The 25,702-nt window shown below is 40.2% G+C and overlaps 3 protein-coding genes across 9 annotated transcripts in view; 1 reads left to right on the forward strand and 2 right to left on the reverse strand.

Annotated features, from left to right (window-relative positions):
• LOC307033985 (gamma-aminobutyric acid receptor subunit alpha-5-like) overlaps positions 1–10,961 on the reverse strand; it is a 97,166-nt gene extending 86,205 nt beyond the window's left edge. For 5 of the 6 annotated variants that reach the window (XR_013806738.1, XM_079672637.1, XM_079672640.1 and 2 more), the window contains exon 1: positions 10,882–10,961. The gene's annotated coding sequence lies outside the window, so the exon portion shown is untranslated. The remainder of the gene's footprint in view (positions 1–10,881) is intronic. The other variant, XM_079672642.1, reaches the window with a different exon arrangement.
• ndfip2 (Nedd4 family interacting protein 2) lies at positions 1,642–9,804 on the forward strand. Of its 2 annotated transcripts, none has more exons than XM_079672658.1 (8): positions 1,642–1,834; positions 5,049–5,262; positions 5,901–6,031; positions 6,366–6,453; positions 6,828–6,952; positions 7,033–7,099; positions 7,184–7,291; positions 7,364–9,804. In XM_079672658.1, the coding sequence occupies exons 1-7, from the start codon at positions 1,808–1,810 to the stop codon at positions 7,285–7,287; spliced, it is 756 nt and encodes a 251-aa protein (XP_079528784.1). In that variant the 5' UTR covers positions 1,642–1,807; the 3' UTR covers positions 7,288–7,291; positions 7,364–9,804. The 2 variants fall into 2 exon arrangements, with proteins under 2 accessions (XP_079528784.1, XP_079528785.1); XM_079672659.1 differs by having other exon boundaries at positions 7,410–9,804.
• Positions 10,962–12,366: 1,405 nt separating the features above from the next.
• Positions 12,367–24,315, reverse strand: LOC307033987 (ETS translocation variant 5-like). The gene is made up of 13 exons (XM_079672648.1): positions 24,172–24,315; positions 22,350–22,415; positions 22,174–22,258; positions 21,983–22,030; positions 20,399–20,449; positions 19,119–19,215; positions 18,348–18,551; positions 17,431–17,678; positions 17,224–17,286; positions 17,051–17,119; positions 15,733–15,884; positions 14,328–14,429; positions 12,367–13,862 (listed from the first exon to the last, which is right to left on the reverse strand). The coding sequence occupies exons 2-13, from the start codon at positions 22,395–22,397 to the stop codon at positions 13,650–13,652; spliced, it is 1,380 nt and encodes a 459-aa protein (XP_079528774.1). The 5' UTR covers positions 22,398–22,415; positions 24,172–24,315; the 3' UTR covers positions 12,367–13,649.
• Positions 24,316–25,702: the final 1,387 nt, after the last annotated feature.

Below are 25,702 nucleotides of genomic sequence, written 5' to 3' on the forward strand. Positions count from 1 at the left end.
AGGAAACTCAGTGTGCTGCTCTGTGATGATAGTTCAAGCCAGATACTTGACATCTCATCTTGGGTGCAAGGTCATCAATGTTTGGGCTCAGGCTCTGAGCTGAGGAGACCCTCAGGATGGATTGAAGGTGTGCGTGCAATATACCGGAGGGCCAGATCTAATAGTAATCAGAAATTATCCTGCGGGCCGAAATTAAATCCACCACGGGCCTGATTTGGCCCCCGGGCCTTGAGTTTCACACATTTGACCTAGAGGCTTTAAGAGATCCCCAGGACAGTGCAGAAGAACACAGCAAAAAGAGGAACAATACCTGGGAAGGTCAAAAGGTTTTTCATATAAATGTATGAGTAAAAATCTACATGTGTTTGACTTTGAAGTGCATCAAAAGTTCATGCATCATGCAAAACAAATGTGGATTTTTCTAGAGCCATGTCACAACTCAGCTGTCTCTACTGGCTAGTGTTTATTTTCCTTGTCAAAAGTTACTCTCATTAAGGCTTTCACATCAAAAAATGCTTTCTGCTATAGCCTCCTTCTTCATGGTCTACTGCTACCTGCTACCAAAATAGCTACACAATGCTTTAAAAGAGATCAGTAATTAAAGAGATGTATGTTGTTGTGTTGTATCTTTGAACAACTGAAGCATGCAAAGCTACGTCCATGATATAAACTGGATTTTGGCTCCACCTAGTGTCTCAGCTGTTCATTTGTGGTTTGCGTTTGCATCATCACGCTTGCTCAATCCGTGGTTTTCTGAAAATGTTTCCTTGCATCAAGTTAGAAAGAGGCACGCGGAGTTGGCCTTCAAAATAAAACATCGAAATCGTTAAAACAATTAAAAAAAAGCAAACATATTGATAAGAAGATGATAAGAGTGAGTGAGTACTACATCATTTTTCTAAAGCAGTGGTAGAAGGAAACCAAATATATCAAGAACTGTACTTAAGGTCATTTTTAAAGGCTATATATGTATTATTATTTGTATGCATTTATTTATGGCTACATTTTATTAAAAGACTATGGTATTTAAGTATGTTAAGTATGGTATAAGATCAGTATAATACTAAAGATGATAACAATCAATTGTATGGCGTTTGTAATGACCTACTTTGCAATTTCAGATTTTACTTTAATAACAAATCAGCTTTTAAAATGTGATGCAATATTATACAACTAGATAGATAGATAGATAGATAGATAGATAGATAGATAGATAGATAGATAGATAGACAGTGAGGCACAGACAGACAGACAGACAGACAGACAGACAGACAGACGAACGGACAGACAGACGGACAGACAGACAGACAGACAGACAGACAGACAGACAGACAGACAGACAGACAGATATGCGTTGCAGCAGCATAAAAAACAAGGCAATGTACATAAGAGAAATCAAAAAACAAGAAATAAACAGTCCAAAATATATTTTTTATATATTACAGTCCATATGTATATTTATCAGACTAAAGGTTAAAGCCAAACTGGAATCAAAGGTTATTAATAATTCGTTGATTATTACTGTATTATTATTATTTCACTGTTATTTGAATACTAATTATGATGCATTACATCGTTATACATTTTATTTTGAAATATCCGACAGGAAGTGATCGAGACAAAGAAACCGTTTGACCGTTGCTTTTCACCAGGAACGGTGTTTTTCTAAAGCAGCTGTACATAGCAGCCATTTCTGATCGTTTCTCCTGCTGTTTATTCTAGGTTTGTTGTTAGGGAAGTCTCTCTCGGAGTGACAACAACTCAAGGGTTTTCTTCTGGGTTGTTGTCCCAGCTGAATCCGGTCGGGATGGATCCAACGAGCCGATACCAAGTGGTGAGTTTGGGCTGAGAAATATTCAAAACACCGAATCATAGCTCGGCCTGTCACAGGAAACAAGGCCTTGGTAAACTTAGTTTAAATTATATCACACATATCACAAAGATAATAAAGTCAAACAAGTCATTTTGCTTCTAAATTGTTATTTTTGTTGCATTTAAGGTGTTTATTTTTCCTCAGATTTTATGTTTTGACTGACAGTTGGCACTTCCGCATCTGCTAAGCTAACGTTAGCTAGGTAGCAGAAATTAATCTTGTTTTGTTGTTGTTGTTGTTTCTTTGTTGTAGCCACAAACAACAATTGTTCAAATATATCAGAAGAAAAAAACACATCACATACATGTTTGTTCAATAATTAAAACTGAGGGTTTTATGTACAAAAAAATAACGTTTTAATCTAAATTTACAATAAAATACAATGAATTAAGGTGTTTTAAAATTGATTAAATTGTTGGGCTTTTTTACGTTTGCTTCATTTATTTAAGCTTTGAAAGATAACATCCTGATTAAATATGTGATACACTTGATAAAGCATCTCTTGGGTAGGACCATAATGATATTTAACATTGTGATATTAGCAAAAATGATAATAACAAAGTAACTAACTGTTAGACGTGATCAGACTATGTTATAACCCATTGCATACATTTTAATTAAGAACTTAATTGAGATTACACGTGGCAGTAAAATGTGTGTTACCACTATGAGAAAAAAAGCTATGTGGGTGTAGGGATGGAAAAAGAAGGCAACCGGACAATGTGGTGATGTTTGAGCTGACTGAGATATGTTGGTGGTCACTTTGAAAATAAAGTGCGCTTCGTGCTCTGATGCCTGTGGTTCTGGGTATGTGAGTTATAATCCCTCAGGATTCAGTGCGAGCCAAAGCAAACTCTAATTGTTCAACCCTGGAACAAAGTGCAGATTTCAAAATGTCAGAGATTAAATCAGCTATTAAACAGCGGGTTCTCAAGGATGTGTTTTGACACTTTGCTGTACGACATATTCTTGCCTCGCTGATAAAAGTGATCTGATGTGGTTTTTAGACAGCCTGATCTTCAATGCCTTTTTCCCTTTAGCTGTATTATTCTTCCCTAAATAACACTTCAAATTGCTTTAAGTACATGGTATTGCTTCTCTGAGCGGGCCCACACGTTTTGGGGTATATTGGGACATACGAGGAAGCCATGTTATTACCATCTTATGTAATGTCCTGTGTGCGGGCTTGTGATATGCTTTGCCCTTGATTCTCAGCCACTCACCCTAACCGCTGCAAGGTGGTTTCAATTGGTTTCCTTTCTGAGAACTTTATCTGCATTTCACTGAACAAATGTCCTTCTAATAATGACTACACTGTATTCCTTTTTGACTACGGTTGAGTAGATAGTTGAGCTCTGACTGTAGTTATCAGTTATTACAGAGGGTGTTACTTTACCACAACAGGAATATGTCCTTTAAGTCTTAAGTAAACACAATACTTACTTTGTTTAACCTACCTTTCATACACATGGGTATAACACTGATCATTATCATTCTTGATAGATAAATAGATTTCAACCTTGTATTCAACACAACCTTAACAACAAAACTGCAATGGAGGAAATGGTAGAAGTGACTCAACTTTCAATGTTCAACTGCATAATACTAGCTTTGCTAACTTAGGAATTTACTCAAACGGGCGTCACTTCCTTCTTTCAATCTCGTTTTTTAAGAAATGTTTTACACAGCTCTAAACTAGTCACATTGAAGTAGTGGTCTATAGTTCTTATCTGTCAATAACAGTCTAATCTAAGTGTAACACCAACACCACTGGACGGACCATAAAGTCACCACATGATATGGACTGCTGAGTTTTCCCCAATAATATAGGATTAAAAACAAAAAAACATATATTTGATCCAGGTCAATATACAGTAGTTATTATTGAGCATTAGGTTGAGGGATACTGTGTGACACACTTTGCCCATGCAGCTTTCCTGCCAGCTTCTCTGTAATTTCAGAGGGCGTTTGTCTCTGGTTTCTGTCACTCTCTAGCCTGTAGTGGAGTCTCTTATTAACTGATTACATGAACGCATAACGCTCTCAGAGACCTTCCTCTGTCGACATGCCACTGTAGTCTCACGTCTCTTTGCTTACCGTGTCAAATATTCTGCTGAAGGTCAGACGGGGAAGTTATGACCCTGCAAACATATGAGCTGCAGACTTTTTTCAACTCAACAAATACTTCCAGGTAGCTGTTAAATCCAAGGTTGTAAATTCAGTGGAAGCACCGCGATAAAAGCCACCGTGTGTTAAGCCAGTTTAAAAAGGTCTTTTTTCATTTGCACTAAATTCATACAGCTCTGACACTGAAGCTGTCATCAGTGAGATACAAAGGAGCCGGTTGACATCCCTCATAGTTAGGCAAAACTACTACATAGAGGTAATAACTCAATATAAATGCGACCATGCAGGCCTCAAAATGTGAAATAAATGTGGTTTCATTTTCATAAAACTTGAAGGGAGTATAACTTATGAAGACAAACTAACCAGTACTACACTTGTATTCTTAGCACTGTGATATAAACAGTAATATCTAAACTACTAATGCACCATACACTTTGAAGTTTCAACCAACTTCACACTGCATGTTTTTCAAAGTTGTTGCCCATGTCAACACACACTCGCTCAGCTTAGAGTATCAACAGAGAAAAGGGAACAAGAATCCGTTCTGCCTGACCCACATTCTGCGCTGACAAACAAAAACAGATTGTGTAAAGCTCATAAGTTACTTAATAACTACCTGATGCAGTGCAGCTTTCAGTGCCACTGTAAAACTGATTGGTTTAATACGTAGCTTAAATAACAATGGTTCATGGTGTCCTATAGAAAGCTGTTCTTTTTTCTCTCAGCTCTAAAAAGCCGTCCTTTCTGCCGGGCAGGAAATCCCTGATTGATGCCAGTTTTAGAAACTTGACACTTCGCCTCGAGCAGCTACTCGTTTCTTCGGCTGACTGATCAGCTGATACCATGCACCAGACTCAGGGACAATAAGAATGTTAATAACCTGAACTTTTGAAAGGACATCCATAACATTCATCTGTCTGCAACTCATATATATCAATATTCCAATTACTTGCATATAGTAATATATAGTATATATATATAGTACTTGCATATGCGTATTCTGCACTATTTTATTGTATTTACTTGCACTATCTGTTTTATGTACCAGTTCCACAATGAGGAAGACTCTTCTGAGGCCTCGACCAGCGAGCCGCAGCCGTGCACTTCTGCCTCCGTCCAGGCTGCCACATCAAGCCCAGACCAGAACCAGACCCAGGTGCTGGCGGGGGAAGCATCGGGATCCATCGCTCAGGGGGAGACTGACTCTGAGGCTCCTCCCCCCCCTTACGCCTCCATCGACCTGGGAGCCACCGCAGCACCCGGTACGCACAGAATCACACTCTGTATTACCTACTTCCTCTATTTTCCAGTTCCTAACTCATGAGTCAGTGATGGTTTCCATGACAGCGCTAACACATTAGCTTCACAGTCCTGTTTCTTCCCCTTTTCTTTTATTGACGTTTGGCAGCAAGACATAGTAATTGTACATCTTAAGTTTGTCTGTCCGAACAATACGAACATTAGGGAGCGATCAGGACTTCACAGTGAAATCATACGTTAGTACAAATAAAATCTGGCCTATGAGGTTTTACGAAATCAGTCCACTTTCTCCATCCAATAGTTCCAGTTTGTGATTGACAGATGATGTTATCCTCTCCCTTTTGTAAATGTCCATGGTAATATCCATCCATGCGTTTAAAGTTGGGCTATCAGGTGATAACCACTTAGAGCTTTTTTACTCACCACCAGCAACAGATTTAATACATATCAGCTTTTTCAGTCCATCCTTGAGGTATGAGTCCAAAAAACAAAGTCTCACTCTCCATGGGAACATGACATTTGGCATTACTGTATGTATCTCTCTCCAAAAGACCTCAATGACAGGGTAGACCCAGAAAACAGGATAACGATTTTCTTCCCCTTTTAACCCCCTCTTCTCCCTCTCTGTTTCTCCCCACAGAGCCCGGCTACAGAGCGGACTTCCCAGTGCCCCCCCCCTACAGCGTCGCCACCTCACTGCCCACTTATGACGAAGCAGAGAACGCCAAAGCAGCCGCACTGGCTACCTCCGCTGTGGATGTGATGCCACTGGTGAGGACACACGCTCACTGTTCTGTGTTTCTATTACTTTGTTTCATTAAAGTCTTGTAAAGTACAATTAACTACAAGCTTGGGATGCTGATTCTGTAACTTACAGACACTAATGAACTAAATAAATGGTAGTAATTGGTCTTCATTACATGGAGAAGTTGTATTACGTCTCTTATGTGCTAAGCTATATGATGAATTCCACCAGTATCAGATGAGTCATTCTTCTTTAGAGTTGATTTCGAGATGATCTGTGGCAACGCCTCTTAGTCAAACCGCTCTCAGGGTGATCTGTGCTCTTTGTGTAGTGGATGTTTAACTGATTTTCTAAATGCAGGATGACGAATTCCCTCCCAGAGACGATTTCAGTGACGCCGATCAGCTCCGAGTTGGGAACGATGGAATCTTCATGTTGGCCTTTTTCAGTAAGTCTGAGGGCTTGAGCCACGATTCATATTATAATTTCTCAACTCCAGTGTCAAGTATCCCTTTTAGGATTGTTCCTGACGTGGCGTAACGTTATGTCACACAAGGCCAACATTAAGATGATTATCGTCTCGTGTCTGCATTTCATTTAAAGTAGTCCTAAACAACAACATGCACTTCTCACCCTACATAAATGCCCAGGGCAGAAACACATTTCTTTATTATTGATTCTGCAATAAATAAGAGTTTTGAAGACCTGGCATTGCTATGTCCGTCTCTTTTGTCGGTGTAAAACCATTTGAGTGGTTGCCTCTGTGTTCACCCCTGCCATTTCTTTCTTTTTGTGGTTTTTAACATCTGTTTTCCCCCGCAGTGGCCTTCCTGTTTAACTGGATCGGGTTCTGCCTCTCCTTCTGTCTGACAAACACCATCGCCGGGCGCTACGGAGCAATCTGCGGCTTCGGCCTCTCCCTCATCAAGTGGATCCTCATCGTCAGGGTACGTTCACAGTTGTACTTTCTGTGCCTAATTGAATTGTAACTTCCTGGTGTACTGAATGTGACGGTCTCTGTGTTCAGTTCTCTGACTACTTCACCGGCTACTTCAACGGGCAATACTGGCTCTGGTGGATCTTCCTGCTGCTCGGTAAATATATTGCAATGTTTATTCATTTTTAAAGTCTTGTGTTATTCTGCCCACTCTCAAGTGAACTGTGTTTTCCCTCTCCAGGCATCCTGCTGTTCTTCAGGGGATTCATCAACTATCTTAAAGTCCGCAACATGTCAGAGAATATGGCGACTAACCATAGAACACGTCTGTTCTTCCTCTACTAAAAAGGTAAATATCTTCGAAAAAATAGGTCACAACATCGCTGCTTTCTGTAATGTTTTTTGATCTGATTCCTCACAGGTTTCCACATTATTACCATTCCTTTCTGATGTAACCCCCCTCCCAGCCCCCGCCCCTTCCTCGAATGACCTGAGTGAGAAGCCTTGCAGTGAAGAGAGGAGACGGGGAAGAGAACGTAGGGAGGAAGTGCTACTAGTCTCATTAAAATACGCCTCACTGAACTCAGTCGAGAAACAAGTCTTTGATGATCAGATCTCCTCCCTGGCTTTGTTTTTCATTTCCCTTTGATTCAAAGCTCTTAACATTTAAGAAAGGGTCCCATGGACGCGTCATGTATCTCAATACGATAAAATAATTCGCCCAAAACCAGATATCAAAGAGATTAAAAGTCGTGGAAACATTAAATGTAATCACAATGGAACTATTTCAATGAAACAACAACGCAATAACTTCCCCTGTGTAAACAAACAAGTGTTATCAGCTTGTGTCTGACATTTACAAACAGACAATGTACAGGAAGTGGAAACATTTGATATTAAAATCTCCCCGTCAGCTTTACGTATCGTTAATGCGACAAAGATCAATCGAGTGCAGCTTGATTGACCTTTTGCTCATTAGATGATATCTCTCGCTAAGCCACAGATTCCACAATGTTTAAGTGTTTAACTAACGTGTGGCGAAGGTCAGTCTACTTGAGCTGACAGTGTGCATCCTTCTAACATCTGAGCCAAGAGGAAATGTAGAATATTTTCAGCTTTTAGTGTTTCTTAAAATATGACAGACAACTGAATTAATTCAAAACTTATCAGATGAATTAAGGTATTTTGAAATAGCTGGAAAAGGAAACAAGATATTTTGTATTCTCTCTTTTTGAGCCACTAGCAGACAAAAAAAATTACTAAAAGCTAACTGGATACACGCACTAACAGATCTACAGAAGTTGCTTTGTTTTGCTTTCTTTGCCTTTTATAAGACTTGCTGATCTGACCTATGCAGTGAAGATGTTCATCATGGCGACTTACCCCGTCCACACAGCGGCTTGCGTTGACGCTTGCCGGCAGGCGTGTCTGACACTCGACCAACAACCAATCACATGAATCTCCCGCCCCTGACACACAAGCAGCGGTTTGATTGGCTAGAGCTTGTACTGGCATATGATTGGATTGGCTGACGCTTCTGCAGAGGCTTCAAAAGTTGAACATTGCTCAACTTTTGCAGCGTCGCTTCCCACAATGCAGTTCGGCGAAAAGTGACGTCACCCCATTCAAAGTGAATGGTGAAGCGTCAACGCACGCCGCTGTGTGGACGGGCCGTTAGTGGAGCAGGGCTACACTTGAATCAAAGACAAATGGAAAAGCATCTGCCTAACTATCAAAAACCAAATCTTTGTTCACATTTCTGCGGTTCAGAAACACATCTGGCGAAACAGTAACTGAGGAGATCAGAGGAGGCTCTTTGGAGATGAATCAGTGTTTCCAGATCGGAGGAAAGTAGCCGAAACGGAACTTCATGATATTAATAATTAGCATTTGAAATATGGTTGCGTGCCAGGTTAGAATAAAACCCTCTGTATGCAATTTAGTGATTTGTAAAGACCTACAATAGTCCTGTGATCGTGGAATAGGAGCACATTTGCCAACAAAATATTTTGATTACTAGTAATTGTAATAAAACTATTAAAATACGACTGGTTGTTCATGCAGAGAAACACTTGGATCGCACCCTCGGACTTTAGCTTTTATGATCAGGAAGAAAAAGATATTTTCATACAGCGAGAAGCGTTTTGATGATGTTTCCTGTTAGCATGTTGCTTATAGGTAGAGAAATCATTTGGTAAACTGAGAACAATATCAGTGAGTGATACAGCGAGGAAGTGGATCCTGACTGGACGAATAAAAACAGGCTTTTTTTGTGATTATTTTTGTCATCCAGAAAAATGAAATGTATATACCAGCTTATGCCAATACATAATATTTGCACTTTGAATAACTTTCTGTACAGTATGATGTGTGGATCTGCTTAACTTGATGTGGTGGGTAGAGAGAGAAACTAGTAGCTATCCAAGTTTAACAACTGGAATTCTTAATCATCCCAAATGGATAATTTGCCTTTTGCACTTTTTGTTTTTCACAAATGATAATATTGTTATTGTGTGTCTTGTTGCGTTGTGTCTACTCTAGCCAACTTTTAAAATGCTTTCCTTTCCTCTCTTTCGAACTCTAAAGCCTCTTTCAGCGATGTCAAGGACTCAAAGCTCTGCTGCATGATTTATCCAGAGATCGAGTAAGGGTTAATATTAGAATGAACCTTAACTACATTTCTTTGTTTGTAAATAAATAAAGAAAAAATGACACGGGAGCCAAACTATTTTTTGTCCGAGGTAATCCTTGTAACGTCGTCTGAAACAGGTGTTATGCATTTATTGTAACTGGAATTTAATGACCAATGATTTCTTGCAAAAAATGCCAATAAAGTTCAAATGCCTGCCGGTTAAAATGTTATTTTTAGTTGTCTTTTTATTCCACTTAAAACCTGAGTTTTGTTAAGGCATGTCATCAAGTTGATGGTGTATTATCAACCCTGTCCTTCAATAACCAGATCAATAATCAAACAATCCAACCAGGCACATCACAATCATTAAAGCTGTGTTTCAAATAAACAATGTTTCCTGTAGCAAGCACTGCACTGGGTTTACTTGTGGATCTATCACTGCTAGTTGTATTCATTAGGTCCACTAGATGGAGCCAGATACCTGTTGTCAGCTTCGATTGATTGATTGATTGATTGACGGCGGTGTTGACAACAGGAATGTCACCAGTTCAAGTCCCGGAAAGACCAAGTGCTTCCGAGGTGTCCCTGAGCAAGGCACCGTTCCCTACACTGCTCCCCGGGCGCTGTACATAATGGCAGCCCACTGCTCCTAACACTAGGATGGGTCAAATGCAGAGAAACCATTTTGTTACATAGTACCTGTACTACGTAAGGACAATAAGTTGAATCTTCTTCTGTAGTAGTTTACTAGCAACTCAGCACACTACTATATTTGGGCATGAGAAAGCACCTCGAAACATCAAAAAAAGTCTGGGATGCTATAAACGTCATTGTTTTATTTAATTGATGACGCTTTCCGGGCATACATGGGTCATCATCCACACAAAACATCCTTCTTTTCCAGATAAAATAACGCTGTATTTGTTCATTTGTCTTCAAGAAATAAAAGTATGTCTATAATCAGAGCTTATGTTCAGCGAACAACTGACCCGAAAAGAGGGCAACTAGTAATGAAGCTGCTCCATAAATATGTATGGAGGAAGAGAACGACTAAGGAGGAAGACTTGAGGAAAACCACGGAAACATCTGGAGTTTCCTGTGAGTTAGTCAGAGGCTAAATGTCAACACAAACAAACAGCTGGACTACATATTCTATAAATATGTTTCAAACGCCACAATAGGAGTAATGATCTTCTCAGGAAGTGTAAATCAGACTGAATGAGTGTCCAAGGGTAAAGAAGCTCAAACATGTTGTATGCTTTCAACACCAAACACAGCAGCTGGTAAATATATTAAAAATGTCCTACCTCAGAGCTTCAGAAGAGAGAAGATGATCCTTCAGCTGCTCTGGATTCTTCCCAGATGTCCTCCATTGAAGCTGCATTTCTACAAGTGTGTGACAAACAAAAGCATCGGTCTTAACATCCAACACAACTGCACTTTAATCAACATTGGAAAGAGGAAAGGTGCATAATGTTAATGAATAAAAAAAAAAACGTGAAGAATCTTCCATCGTTCCCACAGTATGGCAGACGTCCATTCACTGAAACACAAAATAAATAATATCATGAACATTTTAAGTTGAATTTATTTATATTAGTTGCAAATTAAACCATGTTGCAAACATTCAAGCTAGCCGTGTGTAGTGTAGTGTGTATGACGTGGAACAATAGGATATTCACACTGAATAATTCACCTTTTTTCCCAGTTTCATTCATATCTATTAAAAACATTTAAGCTTATATGAAAGTGTTTTTTTTTAAGGAAACACTAAATGACCTAGTTTTGGGATCTGTGGCAAGTTGTATCACATTAAAACGTACAGATATACTGACTAGTAGTCGTTGCTGAATCATAGAGAAGTCGGACACAGTTTCACAGATGCCAATGTGAAGCAATGACAGAAAATAGGCAACATTTTCTGTAAATTACAGGTGCACAGTAAAGGACAACTGCTGCTGAATATGAACAAACCATAAATCCACCACAGTATAACTTATGAAGAACTTAAAGGACATTTAACTGCAGGTAGCTTGGTTGTGTATGTCAACAGGTGGAGTGATTACCTCAGACAATAACAGAGGGGAAAGTCTTAAAAACTCGATATAAAAACACAATTCCTCCTTTCATAATCACTACTTCTCACCCCTGCATTATTTAGGGTTATTAGACAGCTTTAAACGTTTTTTATTTCGCCTCAAACAAATTAGCAACTGTACAGAAAGCACGAGTTAGTAACAAACGCAGAGACTCGTGTTTGTTTACTTGTTTGTTTGTGTGTTTGTTGAGGATTTAACTGACCTCATAACTCACAGGAAAGTTCACTTCTTTCTGTCGTTTTCACCATGTTTCATCTTGTCGTCCTCCATGCGTCGTTATGGAGATTCATAACCGCCTTCTGTGCGAGGTATCCGCGCGAGCTGTTTGCTCGCCGCCGCCGCCTCCCTCCTCGCGACAGTTCGCCAACCCGAGCGAAGTCGCGTGCGTCCTAGCGAAATGGGAATCGAAACTGTACATTGTGCATTTAAATCTAGGCTATTCCAAATTGTAATTCACTTGCTAACTTATGTCAATAGTTAACATTGTTTAATTGTAGGCCGGCCTATCAAAGTACACTGACTTCAATTGTATATTTAATAGAGATACTCTAGGTATACATCTTTCATTGTTAATATGTACACACGTAGTATACTGTTTATTTGTTACTGTTTGTTTAAATAAATATACTTTATAGTAGTTTTAAGGTAAAATCCTGATTCTTTGACACTGGAGATAGAGATTTGAGGCGAAAGAAAAGAGTAAAATACTTTATTGTATCAGTTAGATCAACAGAAGGCACACGTACAGTATCTGAGCGTAGACGTTACACCGGTGTCAGTATCGTTCTCCAGCTTCTCCTCCACTTTGGGATCATATAGTAAAATATACCATTACATTATCTGCAGGGAGGAAGTCCTTTATCTCTCAGAGGCTGGAATTAATACAATACATTAGCAGGCTTCACTTTTCAGCTCATAGTACAACGTCAAGCAAGTGCAGCCTTTTGCAAAAATATATTCATATATAATTATACACCTTTTCTACACATTGAAGCAAATGAACTATACAAAATGCAGAAAACTAGCTTGGTGCGATAACAGATGAGCCGGTTGTAGGAAAGTCTATGCTTATTAGTAGCATCATAGTGACAGTATTACAGAAAAATAGTAGCAGTACCTTTGTCATAAAACTGTTTAGGAAAAAGTTCATATAATGCCAAAAATATTAGCTTTTGAAAACAAGAAAAAGTACACAAAAGACATTTCTCAATATACATGTTTATAGGAGGACTATAACATCTGGAAAATACAAGTATGTCCCTTTCAAGCAGTATAAGGTTTACCCAAAAACACAACAATTAGAAGTAAATTAGTTAAAGGAGTGTTCATGGTTTTGAGATACTTTTTGGTTGAAATACAGATCCCAGAGTTCACGTACGCGAGGACTACGGCGACGGCCATGCTACAAAAAGTACAACCAGGCAGGCTGAGGGGAACAGCTGTGAGTCACACAATTAGGAACAAAAACTGTCTTTTGATGAGTAAAATATTAAAAAGCTGTTATATTCTGAGAACCGGTCGCATGTTTATGGGAAAAAGTACTGTTTTTTTTTATTTTAGTATAATTTCTAATTAAGTTATGACCTTATCTCAAAATTACATGATGACCAATTGTACCTTTTCTCCTGAAAAAATATAGACTATGACATACAGCCTTTTCTTCCAAAATGACAACCACATCTTGAAGTAATGCGTCTTATTTTCTTAATATAACTTTAAATCTAAATGTTAAAGCTTTTTAAAAGAAAACAATCAAGACCTAAATCAGAATTAAACTGTATTGGACAAAAAAAGGGACCATCTCCAATTTTGCAACCAGTACTTTTGGCTAAAAGACAGTTAAAAAAAGAAAAGAAATCTCTGATGAATTCCTCTTTCCTGGGACGTACATACCGCGGGTATACATGTTGAAAACACTGCTCAGTAATTCAGCTTCCTCCTGTCAAATATCTCATGTTTCGTCCAACCTGTGGAGTTTAATAAGGGTAGTTTTCGGGGAAAGCCCCCCCCTCAGCCAGGTAGGGACCCTCCTCCTCATAGCTGGGCGGGGGGGGGCCTTCTTCCTCGCCGGGGGGCAAGATGGCGTCCGGGTCGGCCTTCAGACTCGGCCTCTGGTTGTCTGGGAATGCCATGGAGAACAGCGCGTCGGGGTTGCATACGAACTTGTAGACGTACCTCTCCCCGGCAACCTAGGACGAGCCAATCAGAGGAGAGAGAAATTAATGATACACTAAAATACCCGAATAATTATTTTGTGATTCTGTGTATTTTGTTTTACTCTAATGTTAGACATTTAAGTTCTTATTATTATGGACTACTGTATTCAGACTACACAGAAAGGGTAATTGTATCAGTAGACTGGAGATACATGTCATAGTATATGTACTGTATGTCCTTAATGTCATTAATATTTGTTTGTTTTTGTGTAAGCAGAGTTAAGTGTAAACTGTATACTGATGTGTATGGCCAAAGACACATGTGACATATCAATAAGACCAATAAAATACCTGAAATTGGAATAAAGTTGATTTAATTAAGTGGTTTTTTTGTAGGGTTAATGGGCTATCGTCATGATGAGTGCACAAGAAAATCCTTTAAAGTTGAGATGAAATGGCACTAATTTGTGATAACAGTGAAGTGAAACCTGCCTTTACCTTCTGCATGATGCCCTTCTCGTAGTAGTACCTCAGCGAGCGACTCAGCTTGTCGTAGTTCATCGCCGGACGATTCTTCTGCAGACCCCAGAGCCGAGCCACCTGTACAGATATATAATATAAAATATAATGCATAAGCCAAACAATAGCTTTCACCTCTGATACCGAACTGTCCAATAAGCCTGCAGCTAATCAGAATGAATCCTATATCTCTCAGCAATTGAATTAAACTATTCGTTTCTTATAGGCAATAGGCCATTTACTTTGGTCCCACCGAGTGAAGATTCCTCCAAAGGTTATGGAATATTCACGCCTTTTAGAAAGTCCATGTGTGTGCTCAGAGATGGCAGAAGTGCACACATCCTTTACTCAAGTAGAAGTACAGATACTCGTGTTTAAAAATACTCGTGTTTAAAAGTAGAAGTACTGACTAAACTTCTTTACTCAACAGTAAAGAACTTTGAAATGTACTTCAGTAAAAAGTACCCATAACTAGCAGCTGTTTTAAAGAGTACCTGACCTCCCTTTATATTAATAGAACAATAATGTCATTGTTAGCTAATGAATGTTTCCATGGTGACCAACGGCAACATGACAACGTTTTCATTGGTCCCTCTTCTTTAGAGAAGACCAGGAAATGATGGATACACGGATCGTGTTCAAATCAATAGGCACGCAATGACTCTAAATAATAATGATCACGCCACCAAACACACATTCAGACTAAAGGAACCAGCCTGTTTGGAAAATGAGAGAAGTAGAAAGTACAGGTATTTGGGTTCAACATGTAAGAAGTAGAAAGTACAGGTATTTGAGTTCAACATGTGAGAAGTAGAAAGTACAGGTATTTGAGTTCAACATGTAAGAAGTAGAAAGTACAGGTATTTGGGTTCAACATGTAAGAAGTAGAAAGTACAGGTATTTGTGTTCAACATGTGAGAAGTAGAAAGTACAGGTATTTGAGTTCAACATGTGAGAAGTAGAAAGTACAGGTATTTGTGTTCAACATGTAAGAAGTAGAAAGTACAGGTATTTGTGTTCAACATGTGAGAAGTAGAAAGTACAGGTATTTGAGTTCAACATGTAAGAAGTAGAAAGTACAGGTATTTGTGTTCAACATGTGAGAAGTAGAAAGTACAGGTATTTGTGTTCAACATGTGAGAAGTAGAAAGTACAGGTATTTGTGTTCAACATGTAAGAAGTAGAAAGTACAGGTATTTGTGTTCAAAATGTAAGAAGTCAAAGTAAAAAGTCGTCAGAAATATAAGTAGTGGAGTAAAGTACTGATACCAGAAAAATGTACAGTAGTGGAGTAAAGTACTGATACCAGAAAAATGTACTTAAGTACAGTAACAAAGTATTTGTACTCCACTACTTCCCACCTCTCTGTGTGTTTCTGTCTCACCTCCTCAGGATCGATGAGTTTGAACTCCATGTTTCTCCCCGTCCAGACGATCAGGTGAGCGTGGGCCGGGTTGTCGAGCAGAGTCAAGAGAAACTGCCAGAGCTGCAAAGAGCCGCGGCGTTGGTACGGCATACTCTCCTGCTTCACTTTCACTGAGACAAAAGTAAGGTACGTTTATTTATAAAGCACCTTTCAACACAAGGCAATTCAAAGTGCTTTACAAAAATGAAAGACATTAGGGTACATGAATTAAAGTGACAGTGCAGTGTGAAATGTTTCGCTCTGTCTCTCAAATATTGCTTACTTTTTTTTCTAACTAAAGTTTTCTTTGACCTCACTTTCTTTCTACTTTCTTTTTTCCTTTAGTTATTGCAAGTGTTTCACGCTAAACGAACCCCCCTTTGGACAATTCCAATCTGCAACCCAATATTCAGAAAATTCAACAGATCCTGGCCATATTGGTGTGGCAAATCAAATTAATTTGCCCCGAGACATTCATGTGGCTTGCTAGTTTTGGACCCCATCTGTAGTCAAAAAGTCACCACTTAAGGTCCTTTCAGTATTTTCCATTACAGTTTAGTAGCTGGGGCAGTAACTATAGTAACGTAGTGTAGGCGGAGCCGTGACGTCATCTTCAATGCGAAACACAAAACCAACATCAGCCGTTAGCTGTTAGCCCTCAGAGCTCACAGCTCCTCATATCTGTTCAGAAACTAGACAAAAGTTAAACAAGTCCAAACCACAGACTGTCTGTGTCATGGAGAATACAGTCGCTGGTTTATTTATGTCTGTAGGCCGTTGTTGTGAGTGTGGACGGTCGGAGCATATACTGCGTTAGCTTAGCCAAATGTCCATTAGAAAACACGCATTTTAAAAGGTGTTTCGCCTGCCGTCTGTCTGCAGACTTGTCAAAGCATTAATTCATGGTTGTTACTAACCGGTATCAGTATGTTGTTACTTCGGCATCATTTTGAAACGTGAATTACAATTAAATCACGTATATGTTCATTTTGTTGTAGTTGCCAGCGATTCTCACTAGTTTAGCATACTCAGCCCGGTTGTTGGCCCGGAAAGTACCTCGATTTTGGAGAGCCAGAAAAACTGTGAAAAAGTACCCGCTAGCCGGAACTACGCCGAGTGGGAAACGCAACCAAAAACAGGGCGGGCACGGCACGCTTAAACCACGCTGTAGTGGAAATGCGCCATAAGACACACAATGAGTACAACTGACACCATTTCTTAGTATGACAACAAGGTCTATTCCCCGTGGATTATCAGAAGCAGCAGTTAGAAATATGCTTCTTTAAATCTGTGTTACCTTCCAGTCTGTCCGGCACCACACAGGTGTCGTCATAGTACAGGTGTTGCTCTCTGTCAGCACCAAACCCTGTGGGGTGAAACATACATTCTCATTATGAAAGGTTACATTTATTCCAAGGAGAACAATAACAAACTGATTTAAAAGTAAGAACAAACAAACACACAACTCACCAACATTGTTATTCTGGTACAAGACTGGAGACTTCCCAAACGACGACTGGCAGGGCTGAACCTCTGGAAGAAACAAAGCAGGAAGTGTTTTAGGTCTCACTTCTAAAAGAATATGCCATTTTAAAATGAAATCACTCAATTACATCAATAATAAAATCAGGAGTTTGACAAAGGGTTTGTTTCAGTGCACGTAGCAGAGGAACTCACCTGAGTCGAAGGCGTAGTCTCGCGGCTCCTGCTTGATGATCACGTGATTGAAAGAGTTCTGGGGTCCCGGCTCTGGGTACCGAGGGTCCACCAGCTCCTGCTTGAACACTCTCTGAGGGACCAGAGGCTCTGAGAGGTGGCGCTGGTACAGAGGGCGGCCATCACGGCTCGAGGGTTGGTACGGAGAGTTCAGAGGAGTCTCAGGAGGGAGGAAGGACAAGCAGGGCTCCGACAGCTGCCTCTGAAACCTGCAGAGAGGAGGAGACGAGGAGAGGAGGGTCTCATCTCACTGTTTCAGAAGTCAATGGAGGGGCGTGGTTTTTTAAATGCTTATGTATGTATTTCAACAAGGACCAATCATACACATACATTAATCTCAGAAAAGAGACGATGAATTATGCCAGATTTTAGCTAATAGCTAATTTCCATCTGCAGTCCTTAAATCTGATGTTAAACAAAAGCAAAACTATATGAAAAAAATACCAATAAAGTGTATCAAATCAAAAGGTATTAATAGTACGATTTTAGCATATTGCAGTGCATGTTTTTCAAAGATGTGAGCATATGAGGAAAGAAATGAATGACTCTAGTTGTGTGAGTTTGTAAAGAGATGTTTTTTTGTTAATTGAGTCCCCTATTTATTTATTTCATCAAAACTTTCCCAACAAGTGCGTTGAAAAGTCAAAATGTACTGGAAAAAGATATGTGTAAACATTTATAAAATTCGCCACATTGTTTAAACTAAGTTCTTAAAAGAAGGCTGATTTAATAAAAATGGATTACCTCAATAAAATCACATTGTTCAAATTAAGGATTTTAGTTTCTGAGTGACTTTGTGACATCAGACCTCAATAGAAGCTTCAAATGTACCAAATAAAAACATTTGAAATCATATTAAAGTTGAACGTCCAACCCACCTCTGTTCTGTGCTGAAAGACGCAGGGGGGCAGCTGGTGGGGAGGCGGGGCAGAGCAAACTGCTGGCTCTGATTGGCCTGAGGGCCTCTGCTGGAGATCTGGGGGCCCGGAGGGTGGAGCTGCCTCTGAACAGGTGGAGGTCCTGAAGGATGAGAGGGGGCTGGAGGAAGGGATTTGAGCCCCGCTGGCTTATTGTCACAGGCACTGAGGAAACAGGAAGTAGCTGTAAGCACATGTCGCACACGTCACACACACACACACACACACCACTTCAGGGGACATTACATTGACTTACATACATTTCCTGGAGACTTATCCTAACCTTAACCATAACCAACACATGCCTTAACCTAAACCCTTACCCTAACTCTAACCAAGTCTTCACCCTAAAATTAATGATTCCCCTTATGGGGACCTCCAATTTGTCCCCATAAGGGAAGCCAGTCCCCACACGTGACTGTGTAAACAGATGTAGGTCCCCACAAGTCACACACACACACACACACACACACACACACACACACACACACACACACACACACACACACACACACACACACACACACACACACACACACACACACACACACACACACACACACACACACACACACACACACACACACACACACACACACACACACACACACACACACACACACACACACACACACACACACACACACACACACACACACACACACACACACACACACACACACACACACACACACACACACACACACACACACACACACACACACGTTGTACCTGTAGCTGTAAAGGCACATGTCAGCGTGAGGCGTCCTGCAGGGAGACGGGCTGTGCTCTCGCTTCACCTTGCTCAGAGGAGGTCCATGAAACATCACTGAAACACATCAAATAAATATTCAGAGACCCTTTGGTTTCAAGCACTGCGGCTCAAACGTTAGTGTGAAACCAGAGGAACGAAAGCCTCCTATATGAATCAGAATTGTTTATTCAGCCCTGGGAGGAATTGGGCTTAATGACAGCTGCTTACTTTAGAATAAAACACAATAAAAAAAAAAAAGTAAAATATGTATATAAACATAGGATTTAGTGCTAAAAAAACGTGCTATAAAAATATAATTTAAAAAGTGTCTACGCTAGATTTCAGATTAAAAATGTGTAATGGAAAAATAAAATATAATTTAAAGAGCGCATATTAACATGGGATATTACACTGAAAATATTCAATAAAGAAACAAATAAAATAGAATACAAATTACGTATAGACACATAGGATGTTAAAGTAAAAATATGTAATTAAACGTGCACATTGTACCACAATAATTGACAACAATAAATATGTGAAAATGTGTAAATTGGTGTATTAGTGTTATTAAAGATAGTAATAATGATACCAGATTGTTGCTTATAATGCGCACAGTACACCCTATCTCAGTTTTCCAGGACTCTTCACCATGTTTCCACGTATAATCAATCTGTCAGATTTATTGTCCGTCCGGGAGTCGCAGTAATAAATACAGTGCTACGTGTTTGGCAGCTGCACTAAATGTTTAATTCCCGCATAGAGAGCTCTTATCTGTGACATCTTTATTTTTAAAAAGGTGCAAGTGGAGCCATTTCCTGCACCATGTGACCGCCATCATGTGCCTGGCACAGATGCACTGATGTTCTGTCTGAGGGTCAAACACTGAGCTGCCAGGGAACACTGATAGTAGGAATAATTAACAGACAAATCAGTGCACTAATGAGGTATTTGTATTCAGTATTTAAATGCAATGCAACTTACTTGTACTACGATATAAGGGCGATGTTTATCTGACCGTTGCAGTTGTATACAGATTCCTATTAAGTGCTAAAACATCTCATCTGGTTAAAATAGGGTTGATTGTATGATCTGACACAACCAATAAATCCAACATAAAAATACACCTTACATGTATTAGCAGAATGGCAAAAGACTTTAATGGTTATTCTGCTATTTAAAGTCATATTTAAGTACTTTCTTTAGATAAGATTTCTATACATTTCACGATTTTTGTATGAGAGGAGGAGGTACTCACACTTATTGGACTGGAAGTCTGGGACAAACTGCTCGTCATCGGGAACCTGAGCTGTAAGAGAGGGAAGACACGGTGTGAAAGGACTTCTCGTCAGGTAAATAAGAGAAACCAGTAAAAGAGACTAATGAAGCTCAGCGTAAGTTAAACCAGGAAGAACGTCTCTACTCTGCATTTACTATTCCGATGTATACTCTCTTTCCTCTCAATAAGTGATCGGGGGCGTCACTCTCCAGCTTAACCAATCACTTTGCTCTATTCCCAAGAGCCTATCATAGCCAAACCTTTTAAGTCTGCTCTCCCCCCTCTGACAGCTGTCATTTCAGGTGACTCTATGCAACCCTCCTCCACCCCTTTTCACCCCCTGTCCCTCTGAATCCAGGGTCAAGCTAAGCCCCTCCCCTTCAGACCGAACCCAACTATCTATTCACCACCACCAGGGTCAAGCTAAGCCCCTCCCCTTCAGACCAAACCCAACTATCCATTCACAACCACCAGGGTCAAGCTAAGCCCCGCCCCTTCAGACCGACCCCAACTATCCATTCACCACCACCAGGGTCAAGCTAAGCCCCTCCCCTTCAGACCGAACCCAACTATCCATTCACCACCACCAGGGTCAAGCTAAGCCCCTCCCCTTCAGACCCGACCCAACTATCCATTCACCACCACCAGGGTCAAGCTAAGCCCCTCCCCTTCAGACCGAGCCCAACTATCCATTCACCACCACCAGGGTCAAGCTAAGCCCCTCCCCTTCAGACCGAGCCCAACTATCCATTCACCACCACCAGGGTCAAGCTAAGCCCGTCCCCTTCAGACCGAACCCAACTATCCATTCACCACCACCAGGGTCAAGCTAAGCCCCTCCCCTTCAGACCGACCCAACTATCCATTCACCACCACCAGGGTCAAGCTAAGCCCCTCCCCTTCAGACCGACCCAACTATCCATTCACCACCACCAGGGTCAAGCTAAGCCCCTCCCCTTCAGACCGAACCCAACTATCCATTCACCACCACCAGGGTCAAGCTAAGCCCCTCCCCTTCAGACCGAACCCAACTATCCATTCACCACCACCAGGGTCAAGCTAAGCCCCTCCCCTTCAGACCGACCCAACTATCCATTCACCACCACCAGGGTCAAGCTAAGCCCCTCCCCTTCAGACCGAACCCAACTATCCATTCACCACCACGGGGGCCTAAAAAGCAGGGGCCTAATCGCCAAAATCACCATTACATTCATTTGTGTATCTCTGCAATAAATATGTATTCTTACATCAAAACCGTCTCTCCTGATTGAAGTATTGTTAAACTATTCTTTGCAAGACATAACTAAATACAACTAACTTTGAACTTCTTAAAAGTAATGTATAAATATGCACAAATGAGGCTTAATCTAATGCTAACTTTTGGAGAACACATGAGAATTCTGCAGAGGTAAATAGACAACCAAATAAACGTCTCTGCCTGTAGCGTCTTGCCTTTAAAATACCTTTTGAAGGGGTGACACAACACGGCTTTAATCAGAGAAGTTCATACAGTTTTTGATGGAGAAGTTGTGTGTTTTGTGTCATGATTCTTGCAGCTCTCACCTTCTGCGATCCATATTTCCTGGAGCTGGATCAGGTCTTGAAAGAGCTCTGAAAGTCAGTTATAAGCCAAAATGAATATTGACGTTTCCAAAGTGACAACATGTTTCCGAATCTGTCTCTCTCTCTCTCCTACTGTGTTGTGTAACCACTGACGCAGTAAACACTTTGACATGTGGACATGATGAGCCCACCTTCTGTGTCCTGAGCCAGCTCTGTGTCCATGAACTTCCTCTTCCTGTCGCTGAAACATCTCTCTGCTCCCTCTACGGGACATTTCTACATTTAAAAAGAAAAAAGAAAAACTGTTTAGTGAACATAAATCATAAAGTTAAACATCAGAGAAGTGAAGCAGAGGAGGGTAACTCACACTCTCAGGGACCACAAAGGGGACCTGCTGGTCGTAAAAGCCGTCCATGTTGCAGGAGTCTTCACCCTGCCTGGAACAATAAGGGAATGGGAGGAACTATTAGAGACATTTTAAGGCACAATTAGCTTGATCATGGGAGGCGTGTGGCGCAGTGGGTTGTGCGTTGGTGTTGGGATCAGGGAATCACAGGTTCAAACCCCACTGCAGTCAGCATGTCGTTGTGTCCCTGAGACACTTCACCCCAAATTGCTCGTGTGGGGGTTGCCCACAGTATTGAGTATGTAAGTCGCTTTGGATAACAGCGTCTATCAAGTGACATGTAATGTAATCATCTCTACCAATGTACCTCTTTACATCCTGGCCCCACAGCAGCAGGATTTACAGTGGCCATAAAAGCCTTGTTGTCATTACAGCGTTATGCAACGTCCTGTATGTTAAATCATGTAGACGCGCAGCAGAAGGAAATACGCTTCAAACATGTTTGAGTAGTGAGACTGGTTTTAAGGGGATACACAGAAAGCAGCTGTATGGTGCAATAAAAATGTGATGCCTTGTTTTCTCCTTCTGTCTGTCTGTCTGCACTGTAGTGACCTTACCGTGTATTTACAAAGTGGTATCGCTGAATATGTGGTTTGAGTAAATGCTTTCTTTACGTCACAAAAAGGAATGATACAAGCATCAGCAAAAGCATGAGATATTGTTTTTTTAGTGGTTAAAATGACATAATATACTCAGGTGAAGCTTTCCAGTCTGCAGGGGATTAGTTGGAGGCAACAGATCAAATTATAGGAAGATATTTTAAGGAATAGTCCCACATTTTGGGGAAATATCCTGAAGATTACATGACACTTGATTTCTTTTTCGATTATATACAGGCTTTAAATGATAAATATGACCATTTGTGATGAAACATTTAATCATTCTCTGACACTTGCCATATTTTTCTGAGCTTTTAACCATACTTGTACAGTTTTAACAAGTTAATGGAGCTGATGCAAGTGTCAACACATAATGAGGACAGTGAAATCTGGTTTAAAGCTGATGAAAAGTAGAGCTTTGAGTTGAGATTGATTTCACAAGGTCAGGATACTTTAAAAGGATTGCCGTTACTAATCTTTCTCTAACCAAATACGAGTTAAAGTCAGTATTATAATAGGAGATAGAAGTTCTCAAACCCTTATCTTTTAACTGTAAAAGGTGATTACCTCATACGGAAGTCACACGTCCTTTGATGAATGCAGAGGGCTTCCGTAGGTAAACAACACCTCGCTACAACTGCTATTGTTCTTATAACAGGGCGTTAGAAACAAGTCAAAAGTTCAATTTGAAGTGTACTCCATTTGCTTTAATGATATCAACACCAAGATAAACTACATGACTTTGGTTCGTGGTGTTTTCAACCTAACTTTAAATAAAACGAATTGTAAAGATTTGTGAATGGAGTTTTTGGAGTGACGCAAGGCATCGTGAGACCTCCTTGTTTTTCTCAATGAAGTGAAACTTGAGCCTTTGCAGAAGAAGGGGGTGGGGGGGTGAAGGGGGGGCTAACCATTGAGAAAATGTACAACAGAGCACAGAGAAATATTCACGATGCTAACAGACCATAAAGACAGCTGCTGCAGACAGAAATGCCACCCTGCAGTGCTGACAGATGCGGGAAAAATGGACGCAATGTTGCCTTTGATTTTCCCAGAAAATGGCGTTCGCCTCTTAGCTCGTATCTGCTCCACACAGCCCGCAATGATGGAAGAAAACACCGCTAAAACAACTCCAAGCATCTAGTTCGTACAACGTGATGTAGTAGTAATAACGCAGCACTCACTTGATATGTGAAGTTTGTCGTCGGTGTTTTAAAAACCAAGATTTCCTCTTCCCTACATCCCCTGCAGCTCTTCGGATAAAAACTCGGCTGTGGATTTTTCTCAATGAATAGGTCTGATCGCTGGAACTAAACCCCGAGCCCAGCGCTGCGCTCCCATTGGCTAGAACATCACGTCACTCAAAGGAAGAGCCAATCATCTTCAAGACTGCTCTGACGTCCGTCCCTGTTTTTTGTTTTTTATGAATGGCTGCTGTTCATTCATGTCTCCAAAGATCTCTTAAAGAGCCAGAGCTGCCATTCCTTAAAAAGCAGGCTAATAAATACATAAAGTAATAAAACAAGATTAACTATTTTAGATAACATTACTAAGATTATTTAGGTATTCTTTTAGACTACCTTAGTTAGTTTGAGAATAAACCATAAAAGATCTTACCTAATATATTAAATGATACAGCTTTATGATATTAATTTGGTCATTCATAACTTAAAGCAACATGCAAATCCTATTGTACTTAGTTTACCCGAAATGTATTGGCAAATATGACACAATTGCAATTTAATGTGAATTTCATAATCATTTAGAGTCCAGATTCCTTTACCAAACGAGTACAAACACTATTACTTCTCAAGATAATATGATTTATTATCACAAAGATTGGATTTGAGGGAATCTGAAGGTGCCGTTGTCCTTTAAAACTGAACATAACATTAATAATCAGAACTCTTTTGTCCGGACAAGAAATACTGTACTTCCTCTCGTTTTGCTGCAGCATGTTTGGTTTAATCCACGTCACACATGACTGCTCCAAAGTGCATTCATCTCAGTGGGTGGCGAGGCAGTCCCTCCACTCTTAATACCGCTTTGATCTCTTTCAACTTCATTACCATTCGCTGCAGAGCGATCACGAAGCACGCCACCTGACTATGTATTAAGTCTGGTATTTAGTGTATTCATAGGCCAGCAGTCAGCATGTTATACAGTGTTTAACAGTCTAAAAAACATTGCTGTGGTAGGAATTTATATCCAAAAATGGACAAAGAAGACGGAAGGTTATATTTTTGCTGCATTGTGGTTGAGTCAAAAAACTGTCAATCATCTTAACTCTCTAGAAAGTACGTCTGTCTGCAGCTTATGATTGTACAGGACTGCACGAGAACACTTTGAATTAGTTAATTAAAGCACAATGAACATAGCAAAACACATATTTCTGCAGTATTCTTTAAACAATTTTTGCGTGATCTCATTGTTGATTTAATTACATTTGCAACTAAAACCTCATTAGTACTTCTTTTATCCAAATAAAGAAGTCCAGTTTTTCGACTTTTGACCAATTGACCTCTACGGCTGGACTTTATTTTTTGCAGTGGTTGTTTGCGTTCTCAGAAACTGCTTGATCAGCGACAGTGGATGCCAGAATGGATCTGTGTGTGTGTGTGTGTGTGTGTGTGTGTGTGTGTGTGTGTGTGTGTGTGTGTGTGTGTGTGTGTGTGTGTGTGTGTGTGTGTGTGTGTGTGTGTGTGTGTGTGTGTG

Source organism: Notothenia rossii (genome assembly GCF_949606895.1).
Source record: "Notothenia rossii genome assembly, chromosome: 3".
Classification (NCBI taxonomy): Eukaryota; Metazoa; Chordata; class Actinopteri; order Perciformes; family Nototheniidae; genus Notothenia; species Notothenia rossii.

Excerpts from the sequence above, each read along its gene's own strand:
- LOC307033987 (XM_079672648.1), bottom strand. The coding sequence starts at position 22,397 with ATGGACGGCTTTTACGACCAGCAGGTCCCCTTTGTGGTCCCTGAGAGT. Across the intron at positions 17,679-18,347 it reads TCTTTCAGCACAGAACAGAG|GTTTCAGAGGCAGCTGTCGG; the intron begins GTGGGTTGGACG and ends TCCTCTCTGCAG. Across the intron at positions 14,430-15,732 it reads AACTCATCGATCCTGAGGAG|GTGGCTCGGCTCTGGGGTCT; the intron begins GTGAGACAGAAA and ends ATATCTGTACAG.
- ndfip2 (XM_079672658.1), top strand. The coding sequence starts at position 1,808 with ATGGATCCAACGAGCCGATACCAAGTG. Across the intron at positions 6,454-6,827 it reads CTTCATGTTGGCCTTTTTCA|TGGCCTTCCTGTTTAACTGG; the intron begins GTAAGTCTGAGG and ends TTTCCCCCGCAG. Across the intron at positions 7,100-7,183 it reads GTGGATCTTCCTGCTGCTCG|GCATCCTGCTGTTCTTCAGG; the intron begins GTAAATATATTG and ends TTCCCTCTCCAG.